Source organism: Aspergillus vadensis, assembly GCF_003184925.1.
Source record: "Aspergillus vadensis CBS 113365 unplaced genomic scaffold BO88scaffold_2, whole genome shotgun sequence".
NCBI classification, from domain to species: Eukaryota; Fungi; Ascomycota; class Eurotiomycetes; order Eurotiales; family Aspergillaceae; genus Aspergillus; species Aspergillus vadensis.
The window spans coordinates 1045605-1061381 of NW_020292040.1; the positions used below are offsets into that span (position 1 = coordinate 1045605).

Consider the following 15777-nt stretch of genomic DNA (forward strand, 5'->3'; position numbering starts at 1 on the left):
CTTAATCGAAGTGCCCTGCAGCACAGGTAACATTATACCTAGTACCCAACCCAGCACCAAAATCTAAGCAACAACATACTCCACCCACCCCCTCAAATCCCTACTACTAGCCCCAACCCAAAACCGATATACCCCCTTAGCAAGCACCCACTCCTGCCTGCCTACATCCCAATAACTCAAATCCCTCCTCCTCAACCCAAACTCCACCAACCCTTTCTCCCCAGCCCTCAAAAAGACCTTCTGAAATCCTCGCAACTGTCTAACGGGCTGATCCGCCTCCTCAGGAAACGAAACATACAGCTGCGCAACCTCCGCCCCATCCCTATCCCCCGTATTCGTGATATTCATCGTAACCCGCATGACCTCGTCCCAGAGATCCGCCTTCCCGCCAGGGACAAGTTTACCCGTGGGGATGGGATGAGCGAGAGCAGATTCATCCACGTAGCTGATCGCAGGAGGGACCGAATAGTTGAAAGTAGTGTAAGAGAGCCCGAAGCCGAATTCATAGCGCGGGGTGATATTGTGTGCGTCGAAGTACTTGTAATCGAGGTAGACCTTTTCCTTGGTGAAGTCGCAATCTGCGGTCATGCAAACGGGGACGGGGTAGTCGGATTCATTGCGGGCGATGGTGTGGATGAGTTTCGCGGAGGGGTTGACGGCGCCGTAGAGGACGTCGATGATGGCGTTGCCTGATTGCTCGCCTAGGAGGGAGGAGTAGAGGACGGCTGTGATGTTGGGGTGGTCGATCCAGGCGTCGAGGAGACGGGCGCCGACGGTGTTGATGACGACGATGGTGTTGGCGCAGTGTTGGGCCACGGTGAGGATCATTTCGTCTTGCGGGATGTTGCGGAGTTCGCTGCGGTCGTGGCCTTCGCCGCTCCAGGCGTTGATGAAGACGAGGCAGGTTGATACGGCGGAGGCGTAGCCGGCGAAGGTGGGCGCTGCTGAGGTTCCCATTGTGCCGGTTACGGCGGTGTAGGGGATGATGGGGAGCTCGTCGTCCATCGCCCACATGAGTTGGGTGCCGTCTTCGAGGGCTTTGGAGAGGAGGGCGTCGTAGGGGGTGATTTGGTACGAGGGGCTGCTGATGCCGGAGCCGCCGGAGAAGATGAGGTGGCCTGGCCAGGTGGTGTGGGTGTGCACGTCGTCCATTGTTGTGCCGGGGCCGATGAGCGTGGGACGGGCGTGGGAGCCGAAGATGCCGATGGAGGGTGGTTTGTGGAGGGGGAGGGTGTTGTTGGTGTTTTTTAGGAGGGCGATGGCTGCGCTGCCGGCTTTGCGGACGAGGGCGCGGTGGTTGGCGCGGACGTCGACGGGGGCTGTGGCCGCGGGATTGGGGGGAATAGTTTTGGTGTTGAGGCCGAGCTGGAAGTAGGGCATGAGGTTGCGGATGGCCATGTCGTCGAGGCGGGCTTGGGAGAGGGAGCCGTTGGCGAGGGCTGGGAGGAGGGTCTGGGGGTTCCAGAAGGTGGTAGCTCCGAAGTCCATGCCGGCGTTGGCAGAGCCTAGGGCTGTGTGTTGGCCAGAGGTGTCGGGGGTGACGAATCCTGGGAATGCCAGTTCGGTTTTGAGGATGTTGTTGAGCAGGTTGGGGGTTTCGCAGGCGTAGGTCCCGTTGACGCGGTTCATGGCGCACATTACGGCGCCGAGGCCGGCTTTGACTCCGTCGTAGAAGGGCCAGAGGTAGGCTTCGTGTAGGGTTTTGTCGTCGGCGTTGCTGGAGTAGGCGGTGTTGTTGAGGGGGACGGTGACTCCGTTGTTGGACCAGTAGACTTCGGAGCGATTGGTCTCTTGCTCGTTGAGGAGGAAGTGCTTGCCGCAGGGGATGATGCCGGCCTCGCGAATGCCCTCGGTGGCGTGTGCGAATGCGATTCCGGCCAGGTAGACGTCCTGACCTAGGGTTTCCACTAGACGGCCGCTCCAGGGGGTGCGGCCTTGTGGGCCAACCGTTGGACCGTTGATCATGGTGTAGCCTTTGCCGTAGAACTCCTGACCGACGGCATGGAAGTTGGCTTTGATGAGCTCGGGGTCCCAGGTCTGAGCCATCGCCGAGGATTCGGGAAATGAGGTCACGTAGAAGAAGCTCTCTAGTCCTTGGGAGCCGTCGTCGGCTGTATAGGGCTCGAAGTTGATGGAAGGCACGCTTTGGCCGGAGATGAGCCGGATCTTGTCTACATTGGATAGGGTTGCCACTGCGGCGACGGATTGGTTGTATGCTGAAGCCCAGTCTTGGAGATCGACTGTAGTAGAAGTGTTAGCTGGTGAGTAGAAGAGATGGTAAGTTGAGCATACCTTGCAGGTCAGCCAAGAGGCCACTGCTGGTGCAGAAGCCGGTTGAGGCCAAGGCCCAACCAGCGTAAAAAGTTTTCCAGCCGATTGATTGGCGCATTTTCGTTGCTGTGCATGTAGTAGTTTCATATTGGGAGAAAGAGCAACAATTATATAGTCCTATCCGACTTAAGAGCCCTAATCTCTCGTGGATCGACAGAAAAGTACAGACAGCGGAAGCAGATCATCCGCCGTGATAAGTATGTTAATCGCAATATGGCAGCACCGAATGATAAGCGTACTGCCGTTATCAGCCCTTTCATTTTTTAGGCCAGCCTACAGGTTTGTAGTATAAGAATAAGACTTGGAGTACGTGCGCACGCCAGAACCAGCATCATCCTAGTATTCTCCACCACAGTCTTCTTCTTCATCTTTCAGAATGCTTCAGCTACTGTCACGACGATCGGTTTCTCCTACGGATCCGTTAACATGGAGTCATGTACGCAAAGAGCTCCTCTTTGCTACAATCATCCTAGGTTCCTGCGCAACCGGCTCCCTGGGCCCTCTACTGGTGCCCGGCTTCGCGGTTGTCGCTGCTGATCTCCAGGTCGACCTGACCAGCGTGACTCTACTGAACGGGAGCCTTGTCATGGCCCTAGGCATCAGTGCCTACGTTTGTTCTGCCTTCGCTCACTGCTTCGGCAGGCGCCCCGTATACCTCTTTACCACCCTCTTGGCGCTCATCTCCTGCTGCTGGGCTGAAGCATCCAAGTCTTACGCCTCGCTCATTGCATCCCGGGTCTTCCAAGGTCTGGGAATGGGCAGCTTCTTCGCCCTCGCCGGCACAGCCTCGATCAACGACGTCTTCGCAGTGCACGAGCGCGGCCGTCGCGTTGGCCTGTGGAACTTCGCCGTGATCGTCTCAGTCAACCTCACCCCGGTGATCAGCGGGTATGTCATTTCAGCACTCTCCTGGCGTTGGGCCTTTCGACTCGAAGCCATCCTCTTCGGCGTTCTGTTTGTTGCCGTGCTCTTCTTCTTCCCGGAGACCACCTTCCACCGCGATACCACGACCACAGAAACAACCAAGGTAGTTTCAGACAACTCAGAAGCAGAAAAGGCCCAAGCTGTCTCTCTTCAAGCCCCAATGATGGAGGTCGAGGATGAGAGACACCCTTCCCTCCTACGCGCCCTCATCGAGCCCTTCGGTCTGGTCCTCGACCCTATCGTCCTCTGGGCCTGCATCATGTGGTCCGTCATCTTCACCTGGACCATCCTCCTCGGCGCCGTCACCTCGCAGATCTTCACCGCGCCTCCCTGGTCCATGTCTACCGTCGCCGTCGGCAACCTCACCGGCATTGCGCCACTCATCGGGTCCGCCCTCGGCACTGTGATGGGTGGCTGGGCCTGCGACCTCAGCAGCAAGCTCATGGCCTCCCGCAATGGAGGCGTCTACGAGCCTGAATATAGACTGCTTGTCATACTCCCGGCGACGATGGCCATGGCTGCAGGTTCCTTTGGGCTGGGCGCCGCAACGGCCCAGGGACTCTCCGCTGTCGTGTGTGGGCTGTTCATGGGGATTGTGAACTTTGCTGTGGGCATGGGGTGTACGGGGATTGTGGCATATACGAATGATGTCTTGGGGGAGCGGGCGGGGGAGGGATTCGGGTTGGCGATGGTGGCCAAGAGCGCGTTTGCGTTTGGACTCTCGTTTGTGTTTAATGATTTTGTGACGGAGAAGGGGGTTTTGGTGTTCTTCTCGACGTTTGGAGCTGTTAGTGTTGGGGTTATGCTTACGACTTTGCCATTGTTCTTTTGGGGGAAGCGGATGAGGCAGAGAAATTGATTGTAGTCAGTCTTTATTATTGTTTCATGGCTAGGAATGAATGTGTTGCTTTGACTATTTCCTACTTAATTTCAGCACTGAAGTGGACGGTATACTAGGGTTTGTAGAGGGATTGAGTAATTATAGTAGTGTACCCTTTCCACTACCCAGGCTCCTCCATCCCTGTTACTCCCGTATTTCATTCCTTCATCCAATTCTGATATTTTTACTCATAGTTTCTTGCAGATAAGCAAGCATGCTTGTGCGAATGCCATGTTGCTATCGCATTCTACCTCGCCAAGACTATACATTATGTTAGCGGCGGAACATCCACATCCGCCCTGATATCCGTCCAAACTACGAGATAGTTGATAGTAGCCCGATACACACGATTGACTTTGACTTCCTATTAGCCAACCCAAACACTCACACCCAAGATTCCTTAGGCGGAACATAACCTCCCGAGCTGATATTGTAGAGCTGTTTCCATACCAGTAGTAATTCAGATATACTCATCGCCTTCCCAAAGCGCCTTATATAGTAACCTACAACACCAAGGTACAATTCCCCTACGACCACTCTATACTACAACAACAATAACCACCACCATGACAACCCCACCCCCAACCATCCGCGTCGCCGTCACCCAAAGCGAGCCCATCTGGCTCGACCTCGACGCGACCATCACCAAAACCTGCTCTCTGATCGCCGAGGCCGCCTCACAGGGGGCCCAACTGATCAGTTTCCCCGAATGCTGGATCCCAGGGTATCCAGCGTGGATATGGTAAGTAGTCTCCCTTCCTCCTTATCCCCCATCCCCCATCAACCAACATAATCTAAACCAAAATACATAACAGGACCCGCCCCGTCTCCCCAACCCTCCACACGCTCTACATGCGCAACTCCCTAAGCACAAGCTCCCCCCAATTCGCGCGAATCCTCGCCGCAGCCAAAGCCCACAACATAACCGTCGTGCTCGGCTTCTCCGAGAACGTCCACGACTCGCTGTACATCTCGCAGGCGATTATCTCGCACGAGGGGGAGGTTCTCTCCAAGAGGAGGAAGATTAAGGCGACGCATATGGAGCGCACGGTGTTTGGGGATGCTGATGCGGAGACGGGGCTGGCTGGGGTTGTTGACACGGCTGTGGGTAGGGTGGGTGCGTTGTCGTGTTGGGAACATGTTCAGCCCCTGTTGAAGTATTATATGTGTGCGCAGAGGGAGGGGATTCATGTTGCGGCGTGGCCGCCGTTGTTTAAGGAGGAGGATGAGGGGGATGAAGGGGGGTTGTTTTCGATGTCGGGGGAGGGTATGTATCTTTTCCTGGTACTTGTTGTTGTTGTATGGAGGATGATTGCTAATTGTTTGTGTGTGTGATAGGAGCTGCGGTGCTGGCTCGCACGTATGCTATGGAGTCTTCTTCGTTTGTGCTGCATACCACGGCTGTGATCAGTCAAGCGGGGATTGATTTGATGCAAACTGCTACGGGGGCGATTATGAATACTCCCGGTGGTGGCAGCTCGGCGGTTTTTGGGCCCGATGGGCGGCTTTTGTCGGAGGCGCTGCCGCCGACGGAGGAGGGGATTATTTATGCTGATTTGGACTTTGAGCAGGTATATAGGGCTAAGGCGTTTGTGGATATCGTGGGGCATTATAGTAGGCCGGATTTGCTGTGGTTGGGGGTTGGAGGGAGGGATCAGAGGCATGTGAGGGAGGTGGGGGACGAGGCGTAAAGAAGGAGTAGTGCTAGCTGAGTTATCCATCTTAGAAACGTTATATCTGATTGAACGGTGCCGATTCTGTAAGGAAGTCCCATTGCTGGGCATCTGCTGTATCGAAGTTGAAGAAGGCTTCGGGGAAGATGATGGCTGACATGCGCGGTTCGTCGCCGTCTGCAGCTGCATCTGCATCTGCGTCTACTCCCTCCAACTCCATCTCATCATCTATTTCATCCTGCTCATCACCTCCTCGACCCATCTCAAACCCATGCTGCAACGGCAATGCTCCCATCACACGCCATCTCCGCGCAAGCCCCTGCAACAGTCTCACCGCCCGCTTCGCCTTCACCCACCTCTCCTGCATAGCCAGCAGCGCCCGGAAGCACACCCGGAAGTGCGCCGTCGCCTGGCTGCGCAGGGTAGAATGCGTCGTGTTCGTGGTGTTGCACAGGTGCGTCACGGCGGCCGTGAGCACGCTGTGCACAATGAACGGCGGGATCTCAGTAAAGGAGCAGTGGATCTTGGCGTGGATGCGGAGAAGGCGGACTATAGCTCGGGCAGCGGTGGAGACAGAGCGGAAGGCGAGGCGATGGATGGGCGGGTTGCTTTGGGCCGCGTCGGCAAGATAGGGGCGGTGGACGAGGATGTAGGAGGTATGGTAGGAGATGTGGAGGTAGATGGCTGACGGGGTTGGGTGCTTGGTCGTGGTGACCTGCAGGGAGGGGTGGATGTTTTGCGAAAAGGAGTGAAGTTTGTCGCGGGCGTCTAGGAGGACGAGGGATCTATCAGCGCTGCTGAGTTCGGAGAAGTTGAAGGAGTAACTGAGCTGTTAGTCAGTACTCGTTTCGAGAATAGAATGGATAGGGCTATGAGATACATGTTGTCCATGTATTGATCGTGGATGAACCAGAGACGGCATTGGTGGTCAAAGGCGAGCTCGTCCAACGAGGGTGAAGGGCCCACGGCACTGAGAAATGAGGGTGCTTTGATTCGCTTCCACGGGAGCAGACAATTTCGGCCTAATAGAGACGTTGCAATCCTGTGTCGACTTGTTTAGCTGGCATCTATAATGTGACAATGAATGCATGCACTTGACGAACCGGTCAAGAAACACTGAGGACCAAAGGGCCCGCAGCCGCCGCGTATCTTGAGGGAAATGGCCCAGCTCGGGACTGCCTGCGCCAATATCTGGCGTGATGCTAGCTGGTAGACCTAGATGTAGAACTAGACTGGCACACATTGCTGCAGACGAGCGTCAGAATCTGTCCAGCTCGGGTTTCTTCAGTACCAGCACTCACAGTTATACATCCAGGCCATATTGTGCTGCTCCAAGCTAAGCTCCCGCCACGACATGATGGAGAGAGCCTGGATTGTCGAGATGTCGGGCGATTGCCGGCACAGCTGCAGGGCTGTAGCATCGACGACAGCAGCTGCCTCACCACCGAGCGCCTTGCTACGCGCGTCATCAGCAAATAGAGCCCCCGCCGCCAGCACAGCGGTCTTGATCAGTCGGAGACCTGGATTCAGGTTATCTCCGCGGAGTTTCTGCAGCGTCTCGGGGTCTACAAATTGTTGGATGGGGTTGATTAAGCGCGCGAACAGGTCAATGAGATGCCAATCCACCTGGTCCGACATCATAGGCTGCAGCTGCTGCAGCTGCACACTGCTTGGCCCAGGAATGGCGCTTATCGCTGGTGCGGCCGTGACCCTGGTGATCCTACTCTCATGACCAAGGTCCGCATCGTCCCAATGCACGACGGGAAAGCAGAAGTTGCCGGACGGCCCAATGAAGGATGCGTCGCCGTTGTTGTCAATGCTCATGCGCCAGATGAGAGCGCTGACATCCTCGATCGCCGTGCTCATGCTAGGCGGGATTATTGCAACAGCATCATCGTCCCTGTCGGCCCGCTCATCGCGATGGTCAACAGGAGTCAACACAGTTTCATTGACAGTGATCTGTGGCTGGGATTGTCCCCGTGCCAATTGCTCCTTAAGTGCCGCGATCTGGTCTTCCAGCGTTCGCACATAGTTGAGGTCCACTCTGCGCCTAAGGCAGGTGGCAGTTAGCACGATGTACATAGTTCAGGATGGATACCAACTTGATCCGCTTCTCTGCATTATACTCGCAGGGGGTGTTTCGGGCCAGACAGGAAGAACAGGCCGGACGCAGACCATCGCACTATGTGGGTTTGTTATCCATCTAGTACTTTCTACCATGTACTGCCGTTAGGGATGTACGTGTACGTGGGAATTCACCTTGCGCTTCCGCTTCCGACAGGTCTCGCAGGCGATAGAGACACGAGAGGAGGAGTCCATTTGCGTGCATCTAGGTTGCTAGTGATTGGGTTGGGATAAGTGTAGCAGTAGGCACTAGTAGCTGTTATCAAGGCGAGGAGAGCTGATAAGAGGCCATGCCCATCACGTAAGCTCAGGGCAGAACTGATAAGGTGTTTACCCCAGTGTACATGTCTCAATCCTCCTATTTACCAAGGAGAGGGCATGTACATGAAAATTCAGAACTGAGTCTTGAAAACATATTTTCACAACCTTTCTTTAGTCTTGAGCCCGCGAAAACCGCCTAAAGAAAAACTGCTTCTCCGGAGCCGGTCTCCGTCTATCCAACTCTTTCCGCAGCTCCTTGAATTTTCGCCTACTACCCGACAGTTTACCTCACAGAGCATCCCTAGCTGTTCCAATGTAACAGGATGCTCTTTCCCCATCTCATCTTCAGTTAATCGAAGAGCTTGTTCGCCCGTTACGATAGCGTCGCTCCACGATCCGTGGGACTGCGCACCGATGCAAGAGCACTGAGGGAGTTTAACCGAGCGCCAGGATTCCCCTCTTCCACCAGTCTGTCCTCCAACGCATCCAAGGCCTTTGCGTATGTGGAGACTGTAGCTTCATAAGCTTGCTGCCGCTTATAGTCTTGGGCAAGCCGCATCAGAAGACGGATTTCTGACTACTAACCGTACCGCAGTTATTACAGTGTCCACCAACCCAATGCCTACTAATCTGGTGTGCAGATTGTTTTCACCTCTTACTACCGATGATACCACTACTATTATCATGGTATAGATGGATCCTTCGCTGAATGGAATGAACAGTGATCCAGGGGTAGGTAGGAAGAGTTGCTCATACTGCATAAGCTTTGAAGAAAAGACGTTACCCATTATGACTACTATTACGTGAAATATCGTTATCGTGAACTGGTCATCCCTCCACCATTATGTTACTAGTGCCCCTCGTAGCACTCAGTCTTGAATTCAAGCATCGCGGAGGAGGATATTGGGCATTTCCCTCTCATAATACTGTTCCATCCGTCAGCGACTCATGCAACACTCGAGATCCCACGATGAGAAGAAAGATACAAACACACCTTCGCATACGCATCCTGCAACCGCGTCTCCAAAAAACACTTAGTCAACATTGTCTTTTTCAACCAATAGTCATACAGTGCCCGACTATCTGGATCTCCGGAAGGGCTCAGCTTTGAACAGCCCCCAGAATGCGTGCTTTCGGGATACTGGCGTGATAGCTGGGAGTTGGCGACTGAAACACGGTATGACGATCTCATTGATTGTATCATCAGCCTTGGGAATCCCAAGAGATGTTAAGAGTGGGTCCAGAAGTGACTGGAATGGTCCGAAGACTCTCATGTCTGACTTTGGAACGCAGAGGAATGATAGCTCGGGCTCTAGTAGATAAGGGAAGCCATCGGGCATGATGGGATCTAGGGGTGACTGGGCAAGGCAGGTTCGGTGTAACTTTGATAAGGTTAACAAAAAATATAAGGCGAGTAGGTAGGGCAAGGTGGGGGATTGTTGTACCGGATGTGTAGGATGTCCAGATATGACTGATTGCTCCCAATCACATAGTGAAGAATTAAGATGTATGCTTGGTAGAGTACTGGCCATGTCCAACCATTTCTCTATCTCAGCATTAGTTCTTATCTTTGGATCGAATTGAAAATAGCTGTTGGTACACCTTGATTGTTTTGCAGAATTCCGTACCTCCTTTACAAGCGTCTCTACCGCGTGTTCTTCATCTTGGCGAGAACGCCAGCGGCAGATAACGCGACAAATCACACCAGGGTCAATCTCCTCTGATATCTCGCCGTTGAGGTTTTGGCTTAGCACAGGTTCCAGGAGATCGTCCGCCCGCACAAACCCAAGAACCCTGCCGTCGTCTGTTTCGGTATATGCGTCAGCTCGCATACCGCACATGATCCAAACGTCTTCACTGGCCATGGCTCCTCCGGGACTGCGTAAGCACAACGGCAAAATTGTGCTGTTACATGACTCAAGGGCTGCGCAGGCAATCCCATCGATAATCGCACTGGCAAGTACTCGTTTAGTTGTCTCAAAAAGCGCCCGTCGCCGATTGGGCGATGTGAACTTTCCTTGTAGGGGTCCTGTCATGCTAAGTTGTCTCAAGGTTTGCGGAACGATATGTTGGTATGTTGCTGAGTCTGTTGATCCGTCCTTTTCCCCTGGATTTGGTCCTACTTCAACGGTCTGCAACAGCATGATGATAAGCCACGGACGTCGGAAAGATGGTGAAAGTAGCCAAATGATTGAACTGATCGCGATACACATTCGCCATTCTAAAGGCGTGGTCCACATGATAAACATATGTAGTAGGGCTCGCATCCTCGGTTTAGCCAAACGTCTGTGACATCAATATGTTCCCTGAGCGGAAATGAATTCCAGTAAGGCTGTGACAGTTTGTGGCATCCATGGAGAGAGATATCGCCGCGGAAGAGGCCGAAATGCAACGTCACTCGGGAATCCTACTGTTTCAGATAAGGACCTTCATGAGACCAGCCAGCTAGATAAGCTCAAAGGAAAGTGGAATTGTCATGGCAACTGGGTATGTGGATGTTATCTCAAGAGGCTTGCGCACATTGCTGCATACTTTAAGCATAAGAGCCGTAGGAAGGTATGGCGGAGTGATATCCACGCCATGAGTCAGTATATAAACCACTTCTAGTCCTTGGTGGCAACACCGAAAGGGAGGACTCAGACTTGATAATATAATCTGCGAAAGGTACATCACGTCCAAAAAATGGCCAGTTTCTCGTGAGTTTTCCCCCGGATTCCTATAATTTCCGACATACTGATGAGCCCTTTTCCGCTCCGCAAGGGACGAAGGTTATGACTGTTCAGCATATGCTGCATATCGCCCTTCCCCTCCTCAGGCTCTGTACGACACTGTTTTAGCCTACCATCAGTCTCCCCGCGAACTATGTGTCGACCTGGGCACTGGCCACGGGGCTGTGGCTCGCGCGCTGGCCACCCGTTTCAAATCTGTTATTGGAGTTGATTCCTCCGAGGGCATGCTGAAGCAAGCTTCAAGAGCTCGGAAATCGGACGTCAGTAATATCCAATATCACCAGTCCAATGCAGAGTCTCTCCCCTTCATTGCATCGAAGACGGTTGATCTGGTGATTGCCTGTCAAGCAGCACATTGGTTCGACCCTGAGCCGCTCTGGAAAGAGATGACACGGATAGTCCGGCCGGGCGGTACCGTTGTTTTCTGGAACTGGGGCCATTACGTCGTAATGGGACGCCCGCAGGTTAATCGTGCCCTGCAAAAGTTCTTTTTTGAGGATCTGGTACCGTACTGGCCTCAACCAGGGATATCAGTGTTCAACAATGAATGGATGTATCCCGTTGAATGCCGGGACTTTGCTAACTGGACCGACCTTACAAGGTTGGTGAGTATCCCTGCCGATGATGATGCGCCTGGCGTATTGGAGACGCCTGGAGCTATAAAAATGCGTGCATCACAGACCCTTGGTAGTCTGGAGACGCTGATACGGACATTGAGTATGGTCCATGAATGGCGCAAGGCACATCCTGAAGCTTTATCAGTAAAAGAAGGCGGATATGGAGACTGCGTGGACACTCTCATGCGAGATATGATCGAGGGCGAAGAAAAATGGCGCGCCTTTGTTACGTCGGGGGGGAATTGGCGGGACATCGAGGTAGATCTCGAAATGCGCAGCATTCTGCTAATGGCTCGAAAGAAATAGTCCCTATCGTACTGCGCAGATCCGCCTGAACGCTAGCCATGGCAGCATTCGTTCACCTTTCGATTGATCCTAAGCAGGTTGGACCTATCTAAAGCGTATGCTTTTTGAAGGATACTAGCGATCGCCTTGTTTAACAATCGGAAATGGAGGTTCAAAGTTTTGGAGAAAGTATGTAGGGAAAGATGATGGAGCGGCCCGCTGCTGCTGCTTAGCAGGTCAGGTGCTAAACGTGGTTTTTCTTCTTCGCGGATTGTTACCATTTCTATATTTCTTTAAATTGCCTTGGATATCTGTCACCATAGATTTACGTGATTTCGCGGATTTTCCTGTCAACAATATAAAATTCATAATCATAATAAGCGAGAGAAGAGAAGGTGGCACCTTCACGATTACGGTTATTACATTTCTGTCTCTGCTGGACAAACAGTCTGCGGCTCTGACCAAGTTGGCAATAGCCTATCAGCTATTTCTCTCTAATGTTTTCTTTTCTTTTCTTTCTTCTTTCTCTTGAAAGTCTAAGGGTTGGCTGGCTGGCATCATAAGATCTATCTAAAGGATGATCTGCAAGTCAATGCAGCTATTACTAGATAGATTAGTTGGATATTATGACGCAATGACGATCCACGAAAGTTAATAACATGGGGTCTCCGCATGTTATTATTGTTGCTATAATAAGCATAGGATGTGGAATGCGTCAGAGATCGGCCGTCGTATTATGAGTTGTATGCAGCAGGGAGCTGCATGAACATACGGCAGGCACGTAGCACAAACATGACACGGGTGAAAGTGGAATGAAGCCATGTGATCATTTGGTGAGATTGCATTGACATGCATATAAATATGTATTATTGGAAGAAGATATAAAATATTTATAGAGAAGGTAGGCAGAAGTGTAAAAAAATGACTGGCCGGTGAATGTAAATGGCATGAACGTCCTGACATTCAAGGTAGATCTTTCCGACCAGAAAAAAGAAATGAAAAGAAAAATCCCAAATCAATAATAGCTATCTAGCAATGTCTAGAAGTAGGATGGGGTATGCTGCGGTTCATCTGCCTCTATATGCATAATTCGTGATCATCAATGCAAGGGGGTTCGTAACCAAGCATGGGTTATCGTCATTGATCGGCATGTGCGCATTCAAGTTCGTGGGTGGTATGCGTCTGCCACTCGTCATTTTCTGTTTCCACATCCGACGAGACAGATGAACTGGGGCTGGAGTGGTAGAGTGTGGTACTGGCGCTGGACAGCGGAGGGTCGGAAGACGGGGTCTCCGTTTCGGACTCGTGTGGTATCGTTTCAGGCTGGGACGCGGATGATGTTAAACCCGTCTCATCCTGGACGGGATGAAGCAGTTTGTCACGGTTCTCTAACGGTCCCAGGGTCCATCGCCATTCACAGCGACGTTTAGCTCGCTTCCTGCGCGGCGTTTGTGGTGTCAGGCTGCCTGGGTTGCTGGGTCCCGCGATTCCGTCCATCAAGGCCACTGCCCGGACTTGCCTCTCGGCATTGGAATGTTTGCGCTTCTTCCGCTTAATGGGAGACGATGTCGTCTTCCCTAAGCCGGCCTCGGGCTCATCTTCGGAAGTGCTGGAATCCGAGGGACACCCGCTGGCGTTTGAATCCGAGTCCTCATCTGATGAGGTCACCTCTGGTTGCTGAGGTTGAGGTTGAGGTTCGAGGGCAGGTTCAGGTTCCTCGTGTAAATCGGAGTGGCGTGCCGTGTAGTGCACGGTCTGGATTTCCTCTTCCAGAGGATTGCGATAGCTGACCTGCTTCTTCGCGGGAAAGAAGACGCGGCGCGCGCTCGGTCCACCATTCGGCCCGGTGGTGGCCACCGATCCAGCCCGTCGGCGGCAGGTCGGCTCGAGCGGCGAGTTTCGCAGAATACTCTTCACCCCCAGTGGGAGTTGGTATGGGTTGTGTGTGGTAAATGGAGAGGATGGTTTGCTGAAGCGTTGGTTGGATGGGTGTTTGGATGACGGAGAGGCAGTAGCGGAAGAAGGGCCGGTGACCTCATAGGCATTTTTGAAGGTATTGCGGACGGTGGGAGATGCCGTTCCGGCTGCGAGAGAGAGGGACAACCCCGTTGAGGATGTGCCAAAGGTTCGGGGAAGAGAGGAAGTTTGAAGAGTCAGCTTCGGTCGGGATGATATCGTAGGTTGTTGTGTGGCACTGGTGGATGAGGCGGATGAAGAGGAGGAGGTGGTGGTGGTTGCAGTCGAAGCCAGACTGCAGACCATGTTGGAGGAAGACGAAGGGTGGGATGCTTGCGGGGTCATGGGGGTTGCGAGCATGGCGAAGGCCCCCAAACACAACGGCGGAGGAGCAGTAGTAGAAGAAGAAGAAGAGGAAGAGGAAGAGGGAGGAAGAGAGGAAGGAGGAGGATAAACGAAATTAGATCAGAAAGCGAGGAGGTCTTGGAGGGTGCAACAGTAAGGCCCCGCACCAAGAAGCAGCAAAGACGAAGCAGAAGCAGTAGCGCCTTGCCAACAGCACCGGAGTGTGATTCAAGATGCAGAAGTGCAACAACCGGCTCCAAGCGCGTTAAATCCAGGGACGATAAGGTTCTGAAATAAGACCAGGTGGGATCCCAAGCACTGGAACCAAGCAGACAAGAGACGTGGGCGCTTGTACGAGGGTCGCCTTATTTTAGAATGATCTGCGACTCATGGTTTGCTGGAATGTTGAAGAAATGACTGTTGGAACCAGAGGACAAGCCAGAGGATAGGCAGAAGAAGATCGATTAAAGTCAGTCCAAGAGGAAAACTGGGTTAAATGAAAATGAAAATGAAAATGAAAATTATCTTTTAACCGCGGGGGAGGGAAATTAAAGAAATTAAGAAATTACTGTTAATCAAAAGTGCTAAATTTACGAGTCTTCGCCATCCTATCATCCAACCATCCAACCATCCAAGCCGGGCTGGATGGAGTCGCTGGACTCCATCGCACCCTCAGCATCTCCATTCAGGCATGTCTAGTCTCCTCTTCACAGTCTCAGTGCTCCTCTGCTGGACCACCGACCGGCTAGTCGCTCCCCATCTAATTATAACCCAACTATTGACGCCGCCGCCGACGGGCCCCAGTTTTCCGATGATCGAGAATGGCCGATCCTTCCAACGGCTCCATTCCATCTGCCATCTTCTGGCCATCGACGCCCGGGCGAGACACGCGGCCGATCCATCCCTCCAGCAGTCTGATCTCCGCCATGTCTCTGCTGGAAATCTGCCTAGCGTTGACTCATATCCACCTTGAGCGTAGTTATGTTGTTTACGATGCATTTCCACGTTGAGTATTGCTGATTGTTGTTCCCGGGCACGAGTTGCGACTTGCGAGACGTTATTTATAGTAATAAAATGGTGCGCGTCACAGTGCTGCCATTACGTAAGGCAGTTGCATCTGGCACGAACCAATCAGAACTGCAGCTGACGCGGTGTTCTAAAAATGGGATAGTCCCTGCACGAGTGACTGTGGGGAAATGACACCCCTTTGGGTTAGTGTCATGGTCACGCACTTACTGAGTCAGCCAGGGTCCAACCAACCAGAAAGTCTGAATGAGCTTTACCCCAGCCACCTAGCAAAAGAAGCGTGACCACTGCACCAGCCACATCCCAGCCGCAGGTTTGTTGCCCAATCAGCTGGATGACTCAATTCGCACTAGACAGAATGTTGCATCGCACTATCTATCCTATCTATGGATGGATCTATCTCGGTTGACTATCGAATCTCTTCTCGCTACTTGATGACAGGTGCGGACGGACAAATTCCCTTTTTGAGCTTCCATTTCCAGCCCTCTGCATTCCGGTCATATTATCCACCGGAGGTTTTCGCAACATCCTTTTCGCCTCCCTACTACGGATACAGTAGGGACTCAGTACAAGGTAGCAGACGGAATACAACTCTCCGTTGAGGTCTGCCTGGAATCCGATCCCCA

At 52.8% G+C, this 15777-nt stretch overlaps 8 protein-coding genes across 8 annotated transcripts; 3 read left to right on the top strand and 5 right to left on the bottom strand.

Annotated features, from left to right (window-relative positions):
* Positions 1-63: 63 nt before the first annotated feature.
* On the bottom strand, positions 64-2389 carry BO88DRAFT_431951 (beta-glucosidase; the record flags this gene model as incomplete). Its single annotated transcript, XM_025709325.1, has 2 exons — positions 64-2240; positions 2293-2389. 2 exons carry the CDS (start codon positions 2387-2389, stop codon positions 64-66), a joined length of 2274 nt encoding a protein of 757 aa, XP_025567330.1.
* Positions 2390-2707: 318 nt separating this feature from the next.
* BO88DRAFT_468085 (MFS transporter) lies at positions 2708-4114 on the top strand (the record flags this gene model as incomplete). The annotated part of the gene is made up of 1 exon (XM_025711545.1): positions 2708-4114. One exon carries the CDS (start codon positions 2708-2710, stop codon positions 4112-4114), a length of 1407 nt encoding a protein of 468 aa, XP_025567331.1.
* Positions 4115-4607: 493 nt separating this feature from the next.
* Positions 4608-5826, top strand: BO88DRAFT_380076 (carbon-nitrogen hydrolase family protein; the record flags this gene model as incomplete). Its single annotated transcript, XM_025704512.1, has 3 exons — positions 4608-4877; positions 4951-5402; positions 5474-5826. Exons 1-3 carry the CDS (start codon positions 4702-4704, stop codon positions 5824-5826), a joined length of 981 nt encoding a protein of 326 aa, XP_025567332.1. The 5' UTR covers positions 4608-4701.
* Positions 5827-5866: 40 nt separating this feature from the next.
* Positions 5867-8127, bottom strand: BO88DRAFT_484460 (C6 transcription factor; the record flags this gene model as incomplete). The annotated part of the gene is made up of 6 exons (XM_025712279.1): positions 5867-6632; positions 6689-6850; positions 6912-7053; positions 7110-7858; positions 7911-7990; positions 8050-8127. 6 exons carry the CDS (start codon positions 8125-8127, stop codon positions 5867-5869), a joined length of 1977 nt encoding a protein of 658 aa, XP_025567333.1.
* Positions 8128-9092: 965 nt separating this feature from the next.
* BO88DRAFT_99421 (uncharacterized protein) lies at positions 9093-10549 on the bottom strand. Its single transcript, XM_025713312.1, has 3 exons — positions 9639-10549; positions 9188-9575; positions 9093-9119 (listed from the first exon to the last, which is right to left on the bottom strand). The coding sequence occupies exons 1-2, from the start codon at positions 10458-10460 to the stop codon at positions 9273-9275; spliced, it is 1125 nt and encodes a 374-aa protein (XP_025567334.1). The 5' UTR covers positions 10461-10549; the 3' UTR covers positions 9093-9119; positions 9188-9272.
* Positions 10550-10875: 326 nt separating this feature from the next.
* On the top strand, positions 10876-11845 carry BO88DRAFT_410944 (putative S-adenosylmethionine-dependent methyltransferase; the record flags this gene model as incomplete). Its single annotated transcript, XM_025708020.1, has 2 exons — positions 10876-10889; positions 10954-11845. 2 exons carry the CDS (start codon positions 10876-10878, stop codon positions 11843-11845), a joined length of 906 nt encoding a protein of 301 aa, XP_025567335.1.
* Positions 11846-12433: 588 nt separating this feature from the next.
* BO88DRAFT_99501 (uncharacterized protein) lies at positions 12434-12874 on the bottom strand. Its single transcript, XM_025713314.1, has one exon. The coding sequence runs from the start codon at positions 12785-12787 to the stop codon at positions 12512-12514; it is 276 nt and encodes a 91-aa protein (XP_025567336.1). The 5' UTR covers positions 12788-12874; the 3' UTR covers positions 12434-12511.
* Positions 12875-14469, bottom strand: BO88DRAFT_99443 (uncharacterized protein). The gene has a single exon (XM_025713313.1). It carries the CDS (start codon positions 14138-14140, stop codon positions 12962-12964), a length of 1179 nt encoding a protein of 392 aa, XP_025567337.1. The 5' UTR covers positions 14141-14469; the 3' UTR covers positions 12875-12961.
* Between the last annotated feature and the right edge of the window lie 1308 nt (positions 14470-15777).

Bases quoted from the DNA above. Each gene is read 5' to 3' on its own strand.
- BO88DRAFT_99443 (XM_025713313.1), bottom strand. From the start codon at position 14,140: ATGCTCGCAACCCCCATGACCCCGCAAGCATCCCACCCTTCGTCTTCC.
- BO88DRAFT_99501 (XM_025713314.1), bottom strand. From the start codon at position 12,787: ATGTCAGGACGTTCATGCCATTTACATTCACCGGCCAGTCATTTTTTT.
- BO88DRAFT_99421 (XM_025713312.1), bottom strand. From the start codon at position 10,460: ATGCGAGCCCTACTACATATGTTTATCATGTGGACCACGCCTTTAGAA. The intron at 9,576-9,638 runs GTACAACAATCC...ACCTTATCAAAG, and splicing joins CTGGACATCCTACACATCCG to TTACACCGAACCTGCCTTGC.